The sequence below is a fragment of the Polypterus senegalus genome, chromosome 1, assembly GCF_016835505.1.
Source record: "Polypterus senegalus isolate Bchr_013 chromosome 1, ASM1683550v1, whole genome shotgun sequence".
In the NCBI taxonomy this organism is placed as follows: Eukaryota; Metazoa; Chordata; class Cladistia; order Polypteriformes; family Polypteridae; genus Polypterus; species Polypterus senegalus.
Window position 1 is genome coordinate 92,268,633 of NC_053154.1, and position 23,886 is coordinate 92,292,518.

General features: G+C 38.6%; 1 protein-coding gene across 3 annotated transcripts in view; it reads left to right on the forward strand.

The window, feature by feature from the left end:
- The window catches only part of LOC120529505 (tetraspanin-32-like), a 106,972-nt gene that overhangs the window by 61,606 nt on the left and 21,480 nt on the right, over positions 1-23,886 (forward strand). The window contains exons 5-8 of one of the 3 annotated variants that reach the window (XM_039753374.1): positions 7,663-7,764; positions 16,736-16,825; positions 18,634-18,717; positions 18,893-18,960. In XM_039753374.1, the coding sequence (XP_039609308.1) occupies positions 7,663-7,764; positions 16,736-16,825; positions 18,634-18,717; positions 18,893-18,960 (344 nt within the window). The remainder of the gene's footprint in view (positions 1-7,662; positions 7,765-16,735; positions 16,826-18,633; positions 18,718-18,892; positions 18,961-23,886) is intronic. The other 2 variants (XM_039753364.1, XM_039753383.1) reach the window with 2 other exon arrangements.

The following is a 23,886-nucleotide window of genomic DNA, read 5'->3' on the forward strand; positions in this document are numbered from 1 at the left end:
TGACAACTTTTTTTTTTATTTCAGGCACTGTGCGACTTTGTGAACTTGAGCTTTCCAGTTTCTCCGACACTCTCTGTCACTTGATCAATTTCCTTTTGTTGTTTATACCACTGTTTAAAATGACAAATAGTACATTTTTCCTTGCCTCCACCTGGTATTCGCTGAAATTCTTCTATTTTCTCCCGTGCTTTTGCCATTGCCTTTTAATGTGAATTCTACGCATTATGCATGAGGCCCCAGGTCTCTAACCATCATGTCATAAAGATTAAATGTCAATCTACAAGCAAGTGACATTAGTGGTAGCTTATGAAATTGGAATGCAAGCTGAATAATATCCAAGGACACACTGTAGATAAGTAGAAAATTCTTTGCACGACATGAGATTAACTGTGAAATTCTTCCGGAATCTGTGCTAGGACCATTAAGCTTTCTAATTTATACTAATAGCTTTAATTCTTTGGATGACATCATAATTGAAAAATAAAAAAATATTTAGGCAACTAGACAATTTAAAAATACCTTTCACAAACTCTTAGAAAATATAGTTTAATAAAAACTAGTGTAAAGTATAAATGCTATCTATACTTTAATGTTAAATTTAAAACAGGAAATGCTGACATACTACAGGCGTTGCCACACCAACTACAAGGCAAACCACGTGGATTGAGATCCGAGTGCAGCCGTGCAATGGGTGACACCTCAGCCTGAAAAGGATTTCTGGATTTATGTTACCCTCACATTCTTATCATCCTGCCAAGATGAAACCAAAAAGGTTAGGCTATATTGTAAAATCTGTTGATTGTTAATCAGGAGACATTATCCCTCTGTATTGTGCTAGTAACACAACATCTGGAGTACTGCATGTGATTCTTGTCATCATGCTATATAAATAAGATATCCAACATTAGAATGTGTACATAGAAGAACAACTAAATGTATTTCATGCCTATAGGTCACATCTTAATATGACACTGAGCATTTATTTGTTTTTTCATGCTATTTTGCCTAACTGGGAATTTCTCAAAATCTTAAGGGATACACAATGGCTACATCCCTGTAAAAGGAGACTTGTATGCATGGTAAGACTGTCAGTCCCTTGTTTATTTTTGGAGAACAAGTCTTTATAATTTTTAATAACAGTTACTCTATTGTTTTGTACCTTTATATACTTTACTTTGGCATCTCTGAGCTTGTTTTTCAGGTTTTATTTATTGTTTCTTTTCAACTTGTAGTAAGCGTCAGGATCAAAACCTCTATTTAGTGTTACTTGTGTTAATTCTGTATTTTCATGTTTTGACATTTTGCAGTCATTATTAATGAGCTCATGAGCATTCCCATTGTGTGTTTCTTTGCTCACTGCATGAAGTCTTGGCCACCCCTTTATTTATGGTTGGACAATTATTCTGAAATCATCTGAACTTTTTTGTAAATAAAAGAAAGTCCTGGTGCTGATGAAAGAGTAGCTTACTGAGCAATATCATTTTCTTTTAGGAATTTTTTGGTTTTTAGTTACCCCTTAACAAAGACTTTCTCGTGTATTAAACTGCATCATTCTGCCTCCTCTGTTCATTTTCACCCCTATGTAATATTTACTGCTGCTCACTATTTTATCCCATTATGATTTCTAGTTTTCTGTTTTTAAAAGTCCAAACAGTTGTAACAGTAGGTGATTGCTCACTCAAGAGACTGAAGCAAAATCATACAGTTATGTCCATGAAGCCTTTGGGTTTCATTTGTTTTCCCAGATAGTATTACGGCCCGTTTCATGTTTTAGCACTGTAATATTGTTACACTTATTTTTGCCTCACTCACTCACTCAACAGCATGTTTTGTGACTCCAGATTTTTTTTTCTGTGCCATGACAATAACAGGCTAAGGGAATTAAATGTCTATAGTTTTGAACAGAAAAAGCAAGCTATGTGGCAATCCAAACCAAATCTTCAAAATTCTTAAAGGCATCCAGGAAAATGTTTTCAATTCAATAGTAAAGGAAGCTAGTAGACGTTAAGAGGAAGTGTACTCTTAACAGAAGCCAATAAACACTTCTTCACACAAAGAGTCATTAGGTCACCAAATTACTGAGTCATGTACTGTATTTAAAGGATAAACCCTGAGGGTTTTTTAAAAAGCATCTACAAGAACTGCTGGGCGTTAGCTCACCACACAGATACAGTACAGTGCATGAATTGTGAATTGTAAAATATTTTATATTCTTAAATATGATTTTTTTATGCCTCTTTTCATTTATGTATAGTATATTTTCGTGATTAATGTTTTAACAGTTAGCCTCCACTGGAAATATCTTCACCTATTTCCTGTTATTGTTTGATCTTTTACTGACCCTTTTCCTGTTAATGATGTCTTAGTGTTCTCGTGTCTGTCTCATATTACCATATACAAATTTAAACATGTGTGCTAACAACTCTGGCTTATACACACTTGAACACTTAAGCACAGAGACTAACAGAAGAAAAAACTGTACGGACCATACATATAAAGGGCATTAACAATATTTTGACGTTATCCTGAGTTCTTTTAATTTTTTGACATTTTGTGTTTATTCATAATATTATTCTTGTGTCACCATTGCTCTGTCATTTTGTGAGTTGCTGGCATTATTTATAGCCATGAACCCTGGTGCTAGTCATTTGGTTGGTGACGTCATACGTCTGGCAACACTCAGCAGTTTATCTGAATTTAGGACTAACAATGTACCAATGTATGTGAGGGATTTCAGTTAAATTTAAGGTTTGTGACTGTGGATTGTTTTTTGACAATGAATTTCCATCCATCCATTATCCAACCTGCTATATCCTAACTACAGGGTCACAGGGGTCTGCTGGAGCCAGTCCCAGCCAACACAGGGCGCAAGGCAGGAAAAAAACCCTGGGCAGGGCGCCAGCCCACTGCAGGGCACACACACACACACTAGGGACAATTTAGGATCGCCAATGCACCTAACCTGCATGTCTTTGGACTATGGAAGGAAACCGGAATACCTGGAAGAAACCCACGCAGACACGGGGAGAACATGTAAACTCCACTCAGGAAGGACCTGGGAAGCGAACCCGGGTCTCCTAACTGCGAGGCAGCAGCGTTACCCACTGTGGCACTGAATTTAGTTTTTAGTATTTTGGTTTTCCTATTTAAATGTTCTCAGACACCTTCCTTAATTATTAATGATAATTCTGTTTATTTTACTCTACTTGCAATTTATAGGTGTGGAATCACTGTATAAAGTAATGTTTTATTGAGTGTGCTATTTCTGAAGTCTCTTAGGTAAGACAGAGAGATGTTTTGCTGTTAATTTGCCATATGAAAAGAATCTCAGCTATCTGAACAGTTATCTCTGTAAGCAGTTTGATCATTTTATCACTGGCTTTTAACCATTTCTCAAGGCAGTTTAACCACGTTGCACTATGTTGTAATGGTTTGCCTGTTGTTTTGCAATTGGAGCACAGCCTTCTGAAGTGATAGTCTGTTGAAAGTGTGATTGAATGGTCCAGTGCTTTTGCCACCCAGCTAAACTGCTTATCCTTTAACTCTTTTACGGCTAATTATTTTTTTGTCGTTTTGTCCTAGGGCTGAAAATCTTTCCAAAAACTCTGTTTTCTAAAAGCCCCTACAGTATGCACTTTCACATACTTATTACATATGTGTTTGTCCCATCACTCATAAGCTGAAAAGCACTTTCTGGTAAAACAACGATTTGAAGTAGTCAAGCGGTTGCTAATCCATAGTGTCCACCAGCAGGCTGCATCGTTTGGTGATGTCCAGTTATTAGCTTTTCTCCCACAGATCGATGTCTGTGTAGTCCTCCCAGGGCAAACGTTTTCCAGCACTACAATCAGCTGATGTAGGCCCCTGACTTTCGTTTTCAATCTCCAGATGACTTGTATCAAAATCAGAGTTGAATAAGTCAGAGTCCAGTTCAGCAGTAATACCCAAAAAATAAAGAAAGAAATAATATGAACAGAGTATTTTGCTTTGTGCATTTGCTTTGCTCTCTTGCCCGATGTCAATTCCATTCTAGAGGTTGCTTACTCTACGCTACTTACGCACACGCAGGGTTTCATCATCAAGTCAACGAGTCTAACAGTCCTCTGAGCAAAGAGAGCCTACCTATAATGTAACGGTGAGTTTTATCAACATGTACTGCTTTCTTTTGCCCACTGCCCCTGACATCCATCCTCCACCCATTGTGTCGACAAAAGTCGACATCTGCCCTAAAAGAGTTAATGTGTTCTTACAGCAGCACCTCTCCATGTTAAACTCTATTCTAAGATGCCTTAAAGGTATTGATATAGCATTCCTAAATTTATTTTATTTAATCCATTCAGGTTCTTGGCAAAGGAACTTATCCTGAGACTTAATGGAACAAAACAAGAATCACTGCTGGAGACAGAGTTCCAGTTCATTTCAGGGCCCACCCACACACACAACAAGCAAATCTCACATTCACATGTAGCCAGTTTAAAACTGGCAACTAACCTAACACACATATTTGGAACCTCTTAAAATTCTTCACAGGACATACTGGCAAGGTTATTGGCTTGTTCAGGGTTATATGGTGAATTTTACAGGAAGGCTGGACCTGTACTCCAACACCATAGACACTTGGCAACATGTGTATGAATTAACTAAACTTGAATACTGATTATTAGTTAGGCTCTCATATCAATAATTTCATAATAATCAATAATTCCCGTCGATGTTAAGCAGCTGGAGTGGGGTTCCATCCATTGCAAGGCTAAGACAGCAGATATTTTTTGTCATTATTATTCAAGGCAGTGAGTGCAGATCATTTTCTCATGTGTTTCCTGGTGAGGTGAATAATAACTTTACCTATAATGTTTGCACCAAGGCACTAAATGTCTCTCATAAACATTTTAGAGAACAAGGCTAAAGAGATATTAAGGAGTGAAGCTGAGAGCTGAGCTTTTAGTGAAGATTGGCATAGTTTCAAAATGCACTGAGGGCACACCAGGCACACAAAGAAAAAGGAAAGAGAGGCTGCAAGGCCTTCTGATTAAAAGCAAGGTTAGCGCTAAACCCAAAGCTGTGGGGAAATGAGGTGCCTGGCTATCTTTAATGGGTGTAAAAGTCAATAAATCAGCCTTATGATCTTTGTTTCATTAAAGCAAACACTCTTTTGCCAGCATTTTTTATCAATCCCTTCTCCTTACAGTGCAAGGACGTTCTGGATACAAAGGCACGTTATTGTTTTTGGTTACTAAGATACACAACTGTAGTACTAAAGCTGTTCCTAAAATATGTTTGGCTGTCTGCAGTGCACGCCTATATTTAGGTTGCATATTCCTCTTACTGACACATTTGGCAGGCAGGAGGATGAAAGCAACATGTTCACCGTGAAGCTTATATTTCAGCTATTCCTTCTTTGCTGGCTTTCGCACCCTTACGCCATTTTTTAATTTCAAAGTGTCTATAGCTGGACTCACAAGCATTGTTTTTTGGGGCAGGAGCAGCTGCTTTCAAGAATCTGCTGACTATGTATTTCACACAGGGCCAAAGAAGGGCTATGCCACAGTGTCATCTCCTTCCTGGAGCTCTCTCCGTGTGTTACAATGAAAAGATGCAGCTGATAAAAGTGCAAACTGGAGCAAAGCCAAATGCTTTAGCTGAGGAACCCCAGTACAGCAAAGTAGAAGATGACAGTCTGTTGATTTATGAGCCTCTGCGGTGCACTTTTCTAGCTAATGCAACATGTATGATTTCTTCCTCTCTTAAACGGACGAGCATTAAAGTGATTAAAAAAACTCATCAGCAAATCACTCCTGCCTGTCAGTTCTTCTTACGTTAATTATACAGACACCAGTCACATGAGCTGAGGGGGCCACTTCACCCACCTTGCCCAATATTCTTGGATCTATCTGTATCTAAAAAAATAACATTTTTCATCTAAACAGCAACTACAGTAAGTGAAAAAATTGCCTGTTCCATGCATACATTTTATCATTAGTTTTCCAACCAATATAATTTAACAACTACTTACACAGTCGATAAAAGTCTGAAAACATTAGGAGTGTCCTAGTTTCAAAGCTTTCTAAGTGGTTTTTTTCTTCTAAGAAGGTGTGTAATGCTGTATAATAAATTAGATTTGTGAAAAAGGGAAGAAAGTGCTAATACATAAACATTGTTAATACTAAAATTTAGAAAAAGCCATGTGTATAAATAATGTGCTCAGCTCCCTTGACCTGACCCTGCTGTGGCATTTGCATGTTCTGCTCATGGCAATCTGAGCTTTTCTCCAGCTGCTACAACCCAAAGATATGCATGTTAATAAACTGACAAGTCCAGTTTGAAAGTAAACTTGCTGTTTCAACAGACTAATGCTTTGAACTGGGGATGTTTCTGCCTTGCCCTTGATACTGTCCACCTCTAACCCTAAATGGGTTCAGAATATAAATCAATGAAGAAGAAGACTAACCATAATATTGTTGTAATATGTGGTTAGCACTGCTGCACCAAAGCTTCCCAATTAAAATTTTGTCCCTGACACTTTCAATGCAGAGTTTGCATGTTTTCCCTGCATCTGTGTGAGTTTTCTTGTGGGTACCCCTATTTTCCTCTCACGTCTGAAAATTGTGTATTCTAGGTAAATTTTGAAAAACAAAATACATGTGGTGTGTTACACGATGTGATGTGTTATGTGATGGACTACCATGCCCCCAATGTTTGTGAATGAGTTCTGGCCTCTCACTGGAGAACAGATTTGCTCAGCTATCACATTTGCTTGGACATATTCAAATCAGTTTATTTTTACAAAGCACTCTTCACTGAGTGTTCCTGTTTGTATATAATTCAATGCAACTCCTTAACAATTGCATTGTCATGATTTTTACATTGATAATACAACTCAATATATGATAGAAGATGTAAATATTTATCAACCGATTTTTCTAATATATTCTTTACGTAGCTTCGCTCTCCATGTTGAGGGTGATAGTTATAGTGGTGACAACACTCTAAAGTAGACAAACCATGCCACTTTATCCTTAGCCCCAGTCTTCTGGTACTTCGAGGGAATTTCTAGAAGCATACATGCTGTCTAACCAAGTGCCATCGACCCTCCTGTGTATCCAGGAGCCATCCTCACTAAATGACTGAAAAGCCAGGACTTTCAAAGCAGTTGTCCTACTTTGAATTCTTCCTATATTCTTGAACTGCCCATTTTGTCACAAAAACTGAAAGATGACTTATACCCAGAATTTCATTCTTTTGGCCATTTCACAAATCATGTGACTGCAGGATGGGGATTGTCCAGTAAATTAAAGTTTCATCCAGGGACATAGTTCTTGTTTAACTACTATTGTTTTAAGAAACAGACTATTTTTTTTTCTTAAGTAATTTATCTGTTTCTACTGATAGTATTGTGTCTGAAAACCATTAAATGATTTACAAGTTGGATGTTCCTGAGATACTATTTGCAGTAGTAATTGTGTTCCTAAAATATTTCACTCTGGGCTTGGACACAGAACTAAAATAGGATGTGCAGCTCTGGTATGTGTACTACTCCGAAATACACAGAGGAGTGAGGTGGTTTGACTTACAGATACATTCTTTCAGTTGCTAATATGAAATTATGACGGGCAACCTTATGTTTTTACTGTTGTTTGATCTACCTACTCTGTCTACCTTTAGGTGGGGAATATAGTAAAAGACATCTATGATTTTCTTTATTACAACTTCACAAGGAACAAGTCAACAATTGCTGGAAAGCACCTGGAAGATATACATTCTGTGGTAAGTTGCAGTTAATGTAGCTGGACTGAGAAATGTAAAAGTTGGTGACTTTATAGATAACAGCAAAAGTGCTTCTCTTTGGGTTGAATTTTGTTAAATGTTTGTTGAACCACACAATTAGGAAAATTTAGGTATATTTTACTTTAAGCTAAGCATTCTGTTTAAATTACTTTTATGAACTGATAGGGCAAATTTAAGAAAATCCCTACTACAGCTCCTAAAATTACAAGTTAAAGGAACACTCCACCCAAAAATGATATTTTGTTATAAGTTACTTAACCCAAGCAGCTTATAGTTGTGACCCAGAAAAAAATTCAACCCCATGTTTTCGTGGAAAAAGTACATAACAGTGATTCTAAATGAACAGGACCCAGCAGCTAGATGACAGCAAAAGTTGTGAATTATTTCCAAGGAATAAAGAAAAAAATAACTCTTTCGCATAATCCACGTGTTCATTATCCATTTACATTCTCAGAATGTGCAAACTAAATGCATTTTTTGCTAAAATAATTTTTAATACGTACTTCCAGAAAACTCTGCATACAATATAAACAGAAAAGGCACAGTAAACAATACAGAGCTTTTGAGTTGAAGACAGGATTGCTGACCAATAAATGAGGGAGAGAGGTGAATCTTTCATAAAAAAGCACAGTTTTGTGAGATTTTGCATATCCTGTTTTTTTAAGTTCAATTTTCTAGAAGTAAACACAGTATTAATAAAATTTTTACAAAAGTGTGTATATTTTGCATGTTCCGAGTATGCAAATGGAAACAGATATGAGAATTATATGAAACAACTAATGTGATAATTGTTTTTTTCCATTTAGGTTTTTCACATCTTTTGCTGTTAGATAGAATGGATAAAGGTTGGGTCCTGTTCATTTAGAATCTTTGTTATGTACTTTCTCCACAAAAGCATGAAAATACATATTTCTTCTCATCCACCACTACAAACTACAGTGATATATTTTGAGCCACCAGACAGTGTACAGCTCCCCAAACACCTGATAAAACAGACACGAGCACACGTCCAGCACACAACACGTTTATTGAGATTGGAAAACATTTTTCCTTGTTTCCCACCACTCCAGCACAGTACAGCATCAAGCACAATATACAATGCAGTACTTTGTCCTTCTTTTCTTCTTCTCTGTCTTTCTGTTTCAACTCCTCCCTGGCAAGGTTCGTCCTCTTCCTCCCAACTGTGGCTCCAAGTGAGGGTCGGTGGCTCCTTTTGTGCTGCTCCAGGTGGCTCATTAGCAAAGGCCTGGAATCACTCCCAGGTGACTTGAAAGCACAATATAGCAGGGCCTTCTCTGCCACTCCCCGTAGAAGCCTCCATAGAACCCAAATAGGCTTCATCAAATTCCAACTCCTAGTGTGCCCTGTGGGAATCCATGGTGCCACAGCCACCCTGGGGGGCTGCCCTCTAGTGTCCCGGAGAAGGTAATGCCTTGTAGATGCTCTCTTTCCCACTCCTTCCATCCAGCAAGGGTCAATTCAAGTATTGCCTGCTGATGATGCACATCCTTTGGAGCAAAAGATGACACAATAACGGAAATGTGGTCTAGTGTCGTAAGGGTGTCAGATAGCAGAACAGTGGTGTGACCTGTCATGACAGATACAGGGAGAGGGGAGCATATTACTTTTCCACATGCATACTGCAGGCTTTTACCTCGAAAAAAAAAACTGTGTGTTAACTCACTTTTCTCACAGTCTTGTTTACTTATGCTATATGTTTATTTTTTCGATTGACTTCCCAGGATTCAACCCTTCTGTTTTTTTTCTTTTCCTGTCTATAATAATTGTCACCCTCTAAAGTACAATTTACTTTTCATTCTCTTCACAAGATCGTCACCTCAATGCTATTTACAAGTTCCTTAGTATATCAAGGTAGGATCCTGCAGGTCCCTTACACATTCCATACATGGAATTCTTTCTTGTGTGCAAGTGTTGGATTTTCTTATTCACTCTGTTAAGGCCAGTAATACACTATATGAGTTCTTCCATCACTTTCAGTCATAGATTCAATTCACATAATTAGACAATCATAGCAATTTATAGATTGCCACAGCATACACTTAATTGTGTAAAGCAACAACCCCTGCAACTCAGTTAGGTGATGGCAAATGAATCTTGGCAATCTGCAATGGCTGAAAAGAGTATTTGATCAGGATACAAAAGAGTTCCTTTAAAGAAAATTAGAAGGTCATAGTCAAAAGGAACAGGGTGTGGTCTAGGGTCTAAGATAATGATAATGCTAAAAATATTGAGCACCGAACTCCAAATGACAGCCAAAAACAAGATCAGTATTAAACAAACCAAAAGTTTCAATGTATGTGCAAATTGATGATAGACTCACCAAACTTTGGAAGCAGCTCAGATGTTGGTTTGATGTCTCATGTTTCTTGCTCCACAACAGGGCATGATAAAAAATAAGACGTTGATTAACTGCCAAGACGAGACGAGTTTGCATAACACCCATTTTGTAATACAAGATTTGTAACCATGATGAAAAGACAAGAAAGGATAATGTACTCAGTGACCCCTGCAATTCCCTTCACAGGCAAAGAGATTTGGCAAATGCAGATGTTAAGTCTGACATTCTCTGCAACTAGAAGTCATACCAAGATATGTAGTTTGATCTAAGGAAACATGTGTTGGAGATCTATGACTTAGGCATTCAAAAATGTTCTATCATTTTTCTTTTTCAAGCTCAGTTTTTCTTTCCTTTAGGAATGTCTTCTTACAAAAGTCTGTACTGGAGCTGAATGAAAACACATAGTAACAAAAAAAATATAAATACCAGGTACCACTTTGTTCGTAAAGATTTAGACTGCACTGGTACCTGTATAGGCTGTCACAGTGTTAGACTCCATTAGAACCATGTTTGTCTCATTTAGAATGATTGTTCCTCAAAATGAATTATTATGTTTTTGGATGATTTACATGATATAGCCAAAAGTATGTTGACATCTCTCCAAATTACTGAGTTCAAATGTTTCAGCTGCATCCACTGTGAACAGGTGCCATGCTACCTTTACTGACAAGCACAGGAAGTAGAATGGGTCATACTGAAGAGCTCAGTGACTTTAAACTTAGCACTGTCATAGGATGCCACATTTGCCACAGGTTGTATGTGAGATGTCTGCTTGACTAGATCTGCCTAGGTCAACTGTAAGTGCTATTATTGTGAAGTAGAAGAAACTAGGAGCAACAACAGCTCACCAACGAAGCAGTATACCATGTAAAAAGCAGGGGACATTGAGTTCTGGAGCACATGATGCATAAAAATCACATAACCTCTGTTGCATCACTCTCATCAGAGTTCCAAAGTGCCTCTGGAAGCAGCATCGGCACAAGAACTGTATGTTAGGAGCTTCGGGAAATGGGTTGTCATGGCCAAGCAGGTGCACACAAGTCTAAGATCACAATTTAAACTGCCAAATGTCAGCTGGAATGGAGTGAAGCACACCACTGTTGGACTCTGGAGCAGTGGAAATGTATCCTCAGGAGTGATGAAAATCAGTGGATGGTTGAGAGTTTTGTGTATTCATTCATCTAGATTGGGGATCTCAGACTTTGATCCTGGAGAGCTACTGTGGCTGCAGGCTTTCATTCTAACCCTTTCCTTAATTAGTGGCCAGTTGGTCATCTTGGGACTCACTCAGGTTCACTTCCACAGTGCAAGTAACTGCATATATGTGTTGCGTGCTAACTACTGTACACTTGACTTGGCATGACATGCTTATTCATGCACACTTCCTTGCTTGCTCATGCCAAGATGATTAGCCCATCAATGGGTACCGTAAATCTACATCCTGTTAGTTAGCCAGCAATTGACTGTGTTTATTCCACCTCTCTCCTTTTATTTCCAAGAATTGATTTTTGTAATGTAAGAAGTATTGTTGAAAAGCACTACAGAATAAAAGCATCAACAATTTTTGTGGTGGAATTCTTTTATAATTAATTATCAGGGTAATTGTGTCAGCTTTCTTATGCCAGAACACTTAGAGTTTCAACTAACCTGTTTTTGTATGGTTAATGTTAGCTCGCTCCGTTTGGACTGATTTTAGTATATTGTAATAAAGAATAATCAAATAAATTAACTGTATTCTTATAAAACAGAGTTTCTCAATCTTTAAGTATTTGTGACCCGAGTTTTCATAACAGTTTTAATCGCGCCCCATAACATTTTTTGAAAGGAGCCCACTAATACCAATTTGTTCTTTTTTAATTAATGATATATCATAGATGCATATTTTATTATACCTACTTAACGTTTATCGACATTTATCTAAATCTATATTTATTTTTCTAGTATCAAAATGTAGTTTAAGTTAATTTGTTTTGGTTTCAATAGATGTATTTTTCATATTTTTGATTCTTGATTTCTTTTGTTCACATCTTTGCACCCCTCTTGGGGCGCCTGCCCCACAGTTTGAGATCCACTGTTATAAAATAACCATTTGATCTATGTTGTAGTGACCATTTATTTTAGTGTTGTTTTCAAAATTGTTTTTCTGTTTGTTTTATGTGAGTTGTTAAGTTTCTGCTATTAAAAGCATGGACATACAGCATCTAAACTTATGGTTCATATTATTAGTCAGAAAACTCTGACTTTGCACACATTGCACTTACATTAAGTTACGACTTGCTGTATGTTGTTTTCCATCAGTGCACCCTCACACATGAACACCCAGACAAGCATTTATTCTTTCAAAAGACGATTCCCTTTTCAGTATGACAGCAAAGTTTTTCCAGCTAAGAAGGAGCACCGTCAGACTTAAGGCAGTCTGTAAACTTTACGTACAACTTTACGTTACAAGACATGAAGTGATGACTACAAACATAAGTGCTCCTATGGCATATAGAAATGATCCTTTATCTGTTGATTGCTTGGATCCATTTTTCCCTCTATGCTTCATCAGTCAGAAAGCTGTTGAAACCCAGGTAGGGATTGTTTTGTTTGAAAATTTGAACACAAGTGAGACACTACAGATGTCATTTCGGGATTGTGCCATTGTTTAAGATAACTGGAAAGGACCTGTCAACAACACCTCCGGGACAAAAAAAATATGAAAGTGTTGAAGGGGTTAATTTGGAGTTGCCCTTCAACTTGTGTTTCACTGCATCTGTGTAGCAGTACAGCTAAGCATTTTATAACTGGGTTGTCAGTATAGGCTATATTCAGCTTGCCCGTGAATTAGCAAAGAATTAAAACTGAAGTAAAACATTTTAGGGTTGCCAGTGCAAAAAAAAGTTTTGGCTACAAGCTGAAAACATTTCTATTTTTGGTGGAGCTTTTTTCTAATTTATTTATATTTTTGGCAAGGTTTTCGCTTATTTATTTTTCTAAACCAAAAATGATACTTTATCTTTCACCACTAGATGAAGAAAGTATTTGTCATAATTATCATTTTGCATAATAAATAGCTATTCTTGCCTCTTTTACATAGTTTATTTGGATAAATAATACTGCGTGGGTTTCCTCCGGGTGCTCCGGTTTCCTCCCACAGTCCAAAGACATGCAGGTTAGGTGCATTGGAGATTCTAAATCGTCCCTAGTGTGTGCTTGGTGTGTGTGTGTGTGTGTGTGCCCTGCGGTGGGCTGGCACCCTGCCCGGGGTTTGTTTCCTGCCTTGTGCCCTGTGTTGGCTGGGATTGGCTCCAGCAGACCCCCGTGACCCTGTAGTTAGCATATAGCGGGTTGGATAATGGATGGATGGATGGATAAATAATAAACAACAACGTGAAATATTCTGGTTAGAGACTTTTCTCAATTGTTTTGACTAGGAACAGTTGCTTTTTTATTTGTGGCTTTGACCTTAGTTTTGCCTGTTGGGTGTTTTCACAAGGGTTTTTCACATTTTGGCAACAACCTTTTGACTTCCCTTTACTGTCCGTTCATATAAACAACAATCTATACTAATAAAAGGCAAAGCCCTCACTCACTCACTCACTGACTCATCACTAATTCTCCAACTTCCTGTGTGGGTGGAAGGCTGAAATTTGGCAGGTTCATTCCTTACAGCTTCCTTACAAAAGTTGGACAGGTTTTATATCCAAATTCTACGCGTAATGGTCATAACTGGAAGCAGTTTTTCTCCATTTACTGTAATGGAGATGAGCTTCAACGCCGTGGGGGCGGAGTTTCGTGTGACATCATCACGCCTCCCACGTAATCACGCAGTACATAGAAAACCAGGAAGACCTCAAAAAAGCGCTGAAGAAAACATGCATTATATAATTGAGAAGGCAGCGAAACAATAAGAAGCGAGCGAAAGTGACATATACAACCATATTCATGAGTTCTGCTACTGGAAACAAAGCACGATGTAAACCTACACTTTAAATTAAGTTCATAGACAGGCTGCGCTGGCGCTTGTAATTTAGTGCCTGCCCATATAAGGCCGTCCGTCAGCGCAATCCAATAGCAAACTGCCACGGGTAAATATTCACGGGTGAAGGACTGTGCTTATGCAGAGGAAGATGAGATGGTCAGGGTGGTGTTTGACACAAACTCAGCGAAACTGCGAGAGAAAGTTTTAAGTGCCAGGACTAAGGTAACATTAAATAAAGCTATGGACATAGCATGAGATGGCACCAGCACAGCTGGGAACCTTCGATGCATGTACACCGAGTGGCTCACGTGAACTGACGCAGTGCACAGATAAAAAGCAACAGTTCCAAACAGCGTTGAACAAAAACCGAATTACACAATTGAAAAGGCAGCAAAAATATAAAGCGTCTGATAAGCATATTCATAAATGCAGCTACTGTGGAAACAAAGCACACGGTGGAAAAAGTCAATGTCCCGCTAAAGGAAGACAGTGTAAAAAAAACCCGTGAATACAGTGTGTCAGGTCTCAGATAAAGAAGAAGACGAGCTGTTTATTGATGCAGTAAGAAACGAATCGATGAAAGAAACCTGTCATCTTTACAACGATTGACAAACACGGAATGTAACTTGAACACAACACATCCTACAAATACGAACCTGATTGAAAGAAATAATGATAATCAAATCCTTGATGACAGCAACACTCAGTAACACTCACAAAACAAATACTGTATATTGACAGTCATGTTACGCTATTTTTAAAATGTTCCCTTTTCTTTTTCTACCTTTTTAACACACTACTTCTCATGATACGCTGGTATATATATATGTATATATATATATATATCCCGCTCTACATACTCGAATAATGGATACTTTATTTGCCATCAATGATTGTTTTGGTAAAGCCATACTCAGTGTATTCATTAGATGAACGGTAAAAAAGTAAGAGCAAGGGAGGACGACTCATTGAGGCATGCAGGCTGTAGTGCGTCAACTCTATCTGAATTGCGATCACATTTGAAAAAATATATCTTTTCAAGTTCTATTTAGTCCATATGTGTCAAACTCAAGGGTCAAGGCCACATCGGCCCGGCATGTAATTATATCTGGCCCGCGAGATCATTTTATATACTGCATTATTGTTATTAAAGCCCGGGTATATGAAGCGCTGGTAACACAATAAACTACAGATCCCATAATGCAGCGCTTCAGCTGCCTTGCCAACACTTACCGCGTTAATCAAGTCTACCTTATGATGCTGAAAGTAATTGCGAAGCTAGAGTTATTGCGCACTGAGTTTGCACGGCGCTTTGGTGACTTTGAAGAACAAAAAAAGTCCGTCTACATGCGGCTCGAACCTTGTGCATGTTTGGTAGCACATATCTGTGTGAGAAGCTCTTCTCAGTGATAAAGACTAACAAAACAGCACACAGGAGTCGCCTCACTGATGAGCACCTGCAATCCATCCTGAGAATCTCCACAACACAGAACCTCACACCAAACAGAAACGAACTTGTGGCCAAAAAAAGATGCCAGGCATCCAGCTCTAAAATGACATATGAGCAAAGACAACTGAATGATTTGATTTGTTATTGCACGTAAGAGCGGAGTCAACTGTTTTAACAAACAGCGTATTGCACTGATACAAAATAGCTGTGTGTGTATATATGTAGATATGTATGTATATGTATATATATGTTTATATATGTGTGTGTATATATGTAGATATATATGTATGTATATATGTGTATATGTATAGATATGTATATATATATATATGTTTATGTGTGTGTGTGTAAATATATATATATATATATATATATATATATATGACAACAACACTCATCACTCACAACAGTGACAAAACAATTACATTGACAATCATGTTACGTTATTTTCAAAATGTTTCCTTTTCTTTTTCATTGCTTCTTTAACACACTACTTCTCCGCTGCAAAGCGCGGGTATTTTGCTAGTCTTTCAATAAAAAATACTTTCTGGACTTAGCTTTTTTATCATCTGTATAGAATAGTAATATACTGTATAGTGGTTATTTTCTACCACTTTCAACCAATTGAGTTATGCAATTATTTTGTTATTAGGTGTTCAATTTATAGTATAGATAATTTCTAAAAGTAGTATAAACATAAACACTCATGGGGCTGGTGAATGTAACCTAGACAAAGTACTACAAGACTCTATCAAGCTATTCGATGTGCAGATAATAAGTGGAACATAAAATCTCTAAAAATTAAATTAGGTGATATCTCTGTCCTTGTGGTTGCCTAATGTCTGGCTAAGTAAAACAATACAATGCAACTGTTTTGATGTGAAGATATCAGTTTCCTTCTTCTGCTTACATAGAATATTTATAAAAATGGTATGAAGGCTGCTCAGAATGTGCTGTCAGAATTGCCAGAAACAGTCACTATTTTCAGCCATGTGTTAACAATAATCAACGTATGAGAGGCTGTGACTTATGAACCATCAGCTTACCTGCACAGGCCTGTCTTATCTTTTAGTACTCGAGGCTTTACATCAGTCTGTCAATATGGTTATTAATAATTTAGGAAGTGGTAGAAAAAGTAATCAATGGCGCTCTTTTTCTTTCTTTTGCTTATTTCCAGTATGTTTGCTGTGGAAAGTGCTCCAGCTTTTCACCCACCTGTCATGTAGAAGACAACACCTGTCCTGACACATTGACAGGAGTCACTGAGGTAAGTTCTTCAGACGCATTCCTGATAAAGTTTAAAATGAGAATCCAACAGAGGCCTTTATATAGAAGCTGGTGTCTTATTCAAGTGATAGAGTTCATGCACTTCAATGAAATATTAGACATTTGAAAAACAAAGCATATTTTTAAAATGAAGAGTCACATTTCTAGCTTTGTGTCTCAATGTAAATTACAAAAATGTATATTTAGTGCATGTAATGCTTTGCAATACAGAGTTTGCTGCTAGAGTTATCAAGGACAGCTTACTCAAGGACTCACGTACTGTATATTAAAAATCCAAATGTCCATTTTTGTAATCTGCCGGATCTAAGTCAGGATAAGGATTGCTGGAACTATCATGGCTGCATCAGTTGCAAGGAAAAAAACAGCTCTAGACAAGACATTGGTTCTGCAATTAATTGAATACTTAATATTCACCAAAATAGGGTTATCTATGTATCTAAAGCTTTCCCTTGGCTATTTGAACATGACTATACGCATCTCTGGAAGCCTGTGATGTTTCACTCTTGAACACCATATAACCAATACATGTGCTCCACAGGTGGGCATTTTACAGGCAAACTTGTTAGATAACATCTTTTGCTCACAGCAGCTGAAGGAGAATACGAGCCTCCCTCCTGTGCTTCCTCGGCACCTCTGCAATTTGTGCTGTCATCTTTTAGCAAGGAGGTCTTGAAATTGAACATGAATTTGATCTTGAACTTTATTACTAGGAAACATAGCTGCTAGGAATTTGTGGCCTCATGTTAGTCCTCCAAGGTCCCCATCTCTCTCTCTGTCTCTATAAGTAAAGTGTGAGGCATTCTGGTATCTGTTCGTTTGTCTCCCCTCTAATATCCAGCATGTATCTTTTTAAAGTTCACACTGGCCTACATTTTCATAAGAAGGAATGGGGTGCCATGGGCAACACCATTTAATGACTTTGGTTGTTGACTTTTTTATTGAGATAGGAGCACCATTCTACCCTGAGTTTGTCCCATAAGATGACCCCTTCCTTGTGCTGCGCACTTTTAGGTTGGATGGCCCAGAAGAGGTGGACAAGGAAGCATAGCTTTAATGACAGTACACATACTCTGAACTCTTGCTGGGTGGAGAGACAAAGGTTAAGTGAGTCACTTTGCAATTCAAATTGGCCCCCAGTGTGGGACTATATAATACTTATATACTATTGTATATTCTTGATGGATAATTGAAATTATAATTTTCTATGTCCAGACTTCAGAATGCTACTGTATATTATGTTATATTTTACATATACTGTATATACACAACATATTGCAGAATTACCTTTACATCCCTAATTTTGAAAATGGACAGAAATCAATAATACTGAAACAGTCACTTTGTGTTTCCAATGTCTGAGAGCCAAGTGGCCATGTGAATAAAAGAAGGGTCCATGATTGTTCTTGGTTTCAAGGGTCAAGGGCCAGCATCACTGAAAGTGAAGTTAACCATCACTCTCACTGGCAGTGACTTTCATTAAAAGCATTATCATTTTCCCCCAGTGTTATTATCCATTCTCTTATTTTTCTCTCATTTTTTCGTGCTACCTGACATGTTGTAAAGTCTGTTGAATTTTTCCACTTCTTTCCCCCACTGGCTGATGCTCCACTAGCTGGAACCTTTGTTTAACCTCATGAATCACTGTTATATTAAGCATTCAGCTCAGGGTCAACACTTTGCTCAATGTCTACATTTATTTGACTAAAATACAAACATAGCTGCTCAGTAATTGTTTAAGTTTTAGTATAAACTAAGGTGACCACTCTTCTTTTGCATCTTTCCTCTTAGGACTGTCTTGTTACAATGGCAGATTTTGTGATGAATTGCACTAATGTCCAAGGAATGCTCATTCTATTCACTACCATATTCACGGTAAGTTGGTGCTGCCCAGCCAAGGAGCAGATGATTGGGCTTCATTGCCTGAGACACTGCTGCACCCAAGGCTTCTACAGGTGATGCAAGAGTGTATCCTGAGGATAGGACAAGACACATACTTTGAGAAAATGGAAAAGTTAATGTTGTCCAAAAATGTGCTCTGTTATTGCAGGCACATATAAATGATGTAGGTGACCTGAAGTGGAGAAGAAGGAAAATGGAAAACGCAAATGACTGGGGGTAAAACAGGATGGAATGTTTTCAAAGATGTACAGCTAAATTCATTTCCACTCCCTGATTTTTCCATTCAAATCATCTTAAGGGGACAAACACATTTGGTTTACAGTCAACTTCCATAAATTCTGTACTCAGAAGGTGCAGCTGATATACATGTATATTAATGGCTTTAACTAATCTGGAATTCATACTGGAAAAGCATTTGTGGTGAGATTCAAAATTTAGAGACAATGCAGTAGCAAAATATTTATTTTTTATTATCTGCAGTTGGAATGTTCAGAGTTTGTTCCTGCCTTGCACCTCTTTGCTAGCTGCGATAGGCTCCAGCATCCCCTATGGCCCTGTTCAGGACTGAGTTGGTTAGAATTCTGTCTGGAGTAATTTAACTAATGGAAATTTATTTGATTTCCTGATGAGATGTGTTGGTTTTGTTGTTACCAGTGTGCCCAGAAAGAGGTGTTTCATCTATCAGGGCACACTGCTTGCTTGATGGCAACTCCAGTCGGTACCAGAAACTGAGAAGAATGGATGCGAGGGTCCAGAGGGCAGATATGGAGGCGTATGTTAGCAGAATCTGTGAGCAGGTGACATATCATTTATGATGTAGTGACCCATATCCTGCTTACAGAGGAATCAAAGCATGCACGACCAAATCTGTTTCTCAGAGAGTTGCAGTCAAGGCAGGTGATGGAACGGTCCTTAAAAATGATGCTTGAATTTTGACTCACTGGGCTATCTACTTTGAGTAGCTGTTTAAAACTGATCCTCTGGCTAGGATGTTGGAAATCTCTGTATTCACGGTTCTTGAGGCTGATCCTCCAATTAGCTGTCAACCACCCAGTCTCACTGAGATTACACAGGTAGTGAACCAGATACAGGTAGGAAAGGCTGCAAAGATTTGTTGTATCTGGGGTGAAATTCTTTAGGCTGGTGATAAGGCTGTCCTCCTTGCATTACAAGCAATCTTTGCTTCCATTAGGGAGACGGGTGTCATCCCAACTGACTGGAAAACAGGACTTATCATCTCTGTCTGGAAAGGGAAGGGTGACCGCCTAAATTGCAATTACAAGGGGATAACACTGATGTGGGTGCCAGGTAAGGTCCTTGGGGTCATCCTCTATAGGATCCGTGATCACTTGCTCACATACCAGCAACCGGAGCAGTCTGATTTTATGCCTAAGAAGTCTAACATTGACTGCATCCTGGCATTGAGGGTTCTCATTAAGCATACACGCAAATATCAACAGAGTTTCTTTGCAGCCTTTGTCGATTTTCGTAAAGCGTTCAACTCAGTTGATCATGCTGCTCTGTGGGACTTCCTGAGACTTTGCGGGATACCCCTGAAATTGCTGGATATCATCTCCTAAGTGTACACTGGTACTGTGAGGTCTGTGCAGAGTGGAGGCAGAACCTCTGCATTTTTCCCAGTTGATTTTAGAGTTCACCAGGTGTTTTTTCTTGCTCTTACAAGTCCTTCAGTACTAATATGGACTGGGAGTTGGCCAAGGTTCACTGATCTTGACTTTGCTGATGATGCTGTGATCTTTGCGGTGTCAATAGAGGTTCTGATTGGAGCTCTCAAGAGACTGAGTGAGGAGTCTGATTGTGCGTTCGAGTTTCCTGCATATAAACCAAGATCTATGCCTTTAATGACCTCTTGGGCACAGCCATCAGCAGTATTTCTGTCTGTGGAGAGAATGTTGACCTTGTTGAGAGTTTAATTTACCTTGGCAATGACATTCATGTCTCTGGTGACTCTTCCAATTAGTTAGTAGTTGGATTAGGAGAGTATGGGAGATCATGAGGTTGATGGACAGGGGTATGTGACGCTCCCGATATCTTTGCAAAGGGACGAAGGTTCAAGTCTTTAGAGTTTTTCTATATGGTTGTGAGACATGGAATGCTATCCAGTGACCTTGGATGAAGACTGGACTCCTTCGGTACTGTGTCTCTTTGGAGAATCCTAGGGTACAGCTACGAGCGGTTGCTCATGGAGTCCCAAATGAGGCAAATTAAATGCATTGTGAAGGAGCATCAGTTTCACTCTTGGAACAGTCAAGATACAAGATACTCATTGTGGAGGACCCAAGCAGCTGGGCCAGGCCAGGAGGATGCCCACAAAACACCTGGCTGCAGGGGGTGGAACTGACCCGTGTGTCTGCCTGGGGAGTTGCCAACCAGGACCTTGAGCCATTTCATTGCATGTTGGGGTGCGTCAATGCACTTTACCAGTGCAAGCTCCCCAACCTGACCTGACCTGAATTCATGCTGCTGCTATGTCCATTCATGGTGTGTCTAGGTTGTTTGCTTGCAGTCCTAAATGAAGAGGGTTTGGGTAGCAGAAAATAAACGACAGACTGTCAGTCCTCAAACTGTTATGTAGGGAAAACTAGTGATATTTTTTAGCATGATTTAGCTTCTTATGTCTTTTGCTTATAGTTTCCTCTGGATGCTCCGGGTTCCTCCCACAGTCCAAAGAAATGCAGGTTAGGTGCATTGGCGATCCAAAATTGTCGCTAGTGTGTGCTTGGAGTGTGGGTGTGTGTGCCCTGCGGTGGGCTAGCACCCTGCCCGGGGTTTGTTTCCTGCCTTGCGCTCTGTGTTGGCTGGAATTGGCTCCTGCAGACCCCCGTGACCCTGTAGTTAGGATATAGCAGGTTGGATAATGGATGGATGGATGGATGTCTTTTGCTTATATGTCTCTGATGCATAAAGTTAAAAAAAATGTGGAAGGTCCTGTTCCCTGAAGTTGAAATTCAGGGCACCCATCCCACATTGCTACTCTTGATAGAAAGAAGCAGTTGAGGAGTGGTATTATAATGCTATCAAAAATGCAGAAAGTGGAATACTAAAAATGAATTCATAGGATATGAGTTGACACCCATCATTCAAAAAAGCTATAATGACATTTAATTGACCTTTCATACACCATTCAAAGTGAAAATTGCTTTTAGCCATTTTTGCTTTCATCCACCCACATTCACCAAAGTAGAAAAGTTTTCAAAGGGAGGTAACACATCCACTTACATCTGAAAATCATCAGTGGGGCCCTGGCCAGCAGCATCAACTGAAATCATCTGCTTCCATTCATCCATGCTTTTTCTGAATTCTTTTTTCCATTAGCAACAAGTAAAGCTAGATCTTATCCCTTCAGCATCAAGCAAAATAGAAAGAACCAGTTCAGTTTGAAAAAGCAGTCCATTACAGGGAACACTGACACACACCAGGGAAAAAAGTGGTAAATCACCAAAGACAGTGACAGGAAGCAGCACTGATCAACTACACTATTGTGCAAATTTGCAATATTATTAATGCAGACTTTGTCAGTGCAACAGAACTGAAAATTATAGAGCAATGGCTGAGAGAGAAAATTGATAGCTAAACATGCTAATAGATGTAATACAGCCATGGTAGATAGTTTGTATAGTATATATATGGATAAACTGTGTAGTAGAAAAAAGAAAAAGAAGAAATAAATTAGGAGCAATATTGCTGCCCCAGTATTCTTTACTCGAGTTTCAGGTAAGCTGTCTCTAGTCTGGAGAAATAAAGTCTGTAGTTCAAAATATCAAAATATGTACTGTAGATTAGCATTTTACTGAAATTACTGTTTCCTATTTTGTCTGCTGTCACTGCTTCCTCACTTAGCTCCATTACAGCAGTTCCACTTGTAGTGAACATGATGAATATCTTAAGGGCACATCATCAGTGAAAAATATCTTTGTTATACTTGGAACCCAGCAGTTTCAGTAGTTAATGATTTTCATATCACAATAATAAGATGTATGTAAATTGAAGGGGCAAGAAATTACATGGCTGCCATCAACCAGTTATCCAGATATTTCTGACTCCAAACAGCCAGAAGGATTGTGATGTCTGATTACATAGTTTGTACTAATGCTAAAAATTAAGTTAGGTCCTGTGTATAGGAATTAGAAATTTGTATCACTATACAAATTACAGTACTTATGTAAGAAAATGGTTTTTTTCAGGTATTGTCCCTTGTTGGGTGTGCTTAGTGTGCAAACGCTGACTTCATAGCTCTAAAGCCCACTTCAGTCTCTGCTTGCACATTGTTCATGTCATTTTTATTTCTGGTATTCCTCTTTCCTTTCACATCCTAACTTTATCTGATAGCTGAATCAATGCAAAAGCAATGCAATTTCTGCCCTGGTCAGTGAACAGTGGATCCACTCTTTGTCTTTAAACAGACATTTGAAGAATGACTGGAGTTTGCTAATACTGTTTTTACAAAAAAATTTTGATGGTGTGCCCTGTGGTATTTTATGGAAGGTGCTACAAAAAATGTAAGGTTCCAGAGTGTTCCTGTGCTTCATTCGGTTTCAGTGTTTGTGGAGCAAGGATTGTGTTCACATACTTGGTATGAAGTCAAGTTCATTCAGTGTGGACTATAAATAATACTGAGGGTTTGCCTGGTCTCCTTTTCTGCTCATGGACAGCATATTATGTGCAGCTGAGGCTTGGAGAATATCCAGCTTGGGAAGCTCAAGGTGTTCTGTTGGCAGATGCTGTCTTTTTGGCTTAATAACCGTACTGTGACTCCTAGTGCTTGCTGAAGAGGTTCTGGGCTAAGAGTAATATGACTGGATGAGAATTAGCATATACAAATTTGAGGATATGGTTCTCTACTTGAAAAAGAGTAAAAGAAAGTGAAAAAGCTCAAGGTCTCAAGTGAAAATGTAAAATTGATAGACAAATCTGTGCAAACTCCAGGACACTCTGGAGATTTTCTGGAACTCTGTTGCTCAATACCCACATTTAAGTTCCCATTGCCTCTTTCACACTCTAAATGTGCTTATGTGAGTACTAACAAGGACCTCCCGTGAAATCAGCCTTTATTTTTATTTGGCATCCTATCTCCACCCTAATCCCACAAGTTATAAACAAGCCATTTTTAGTTTCCTTGGA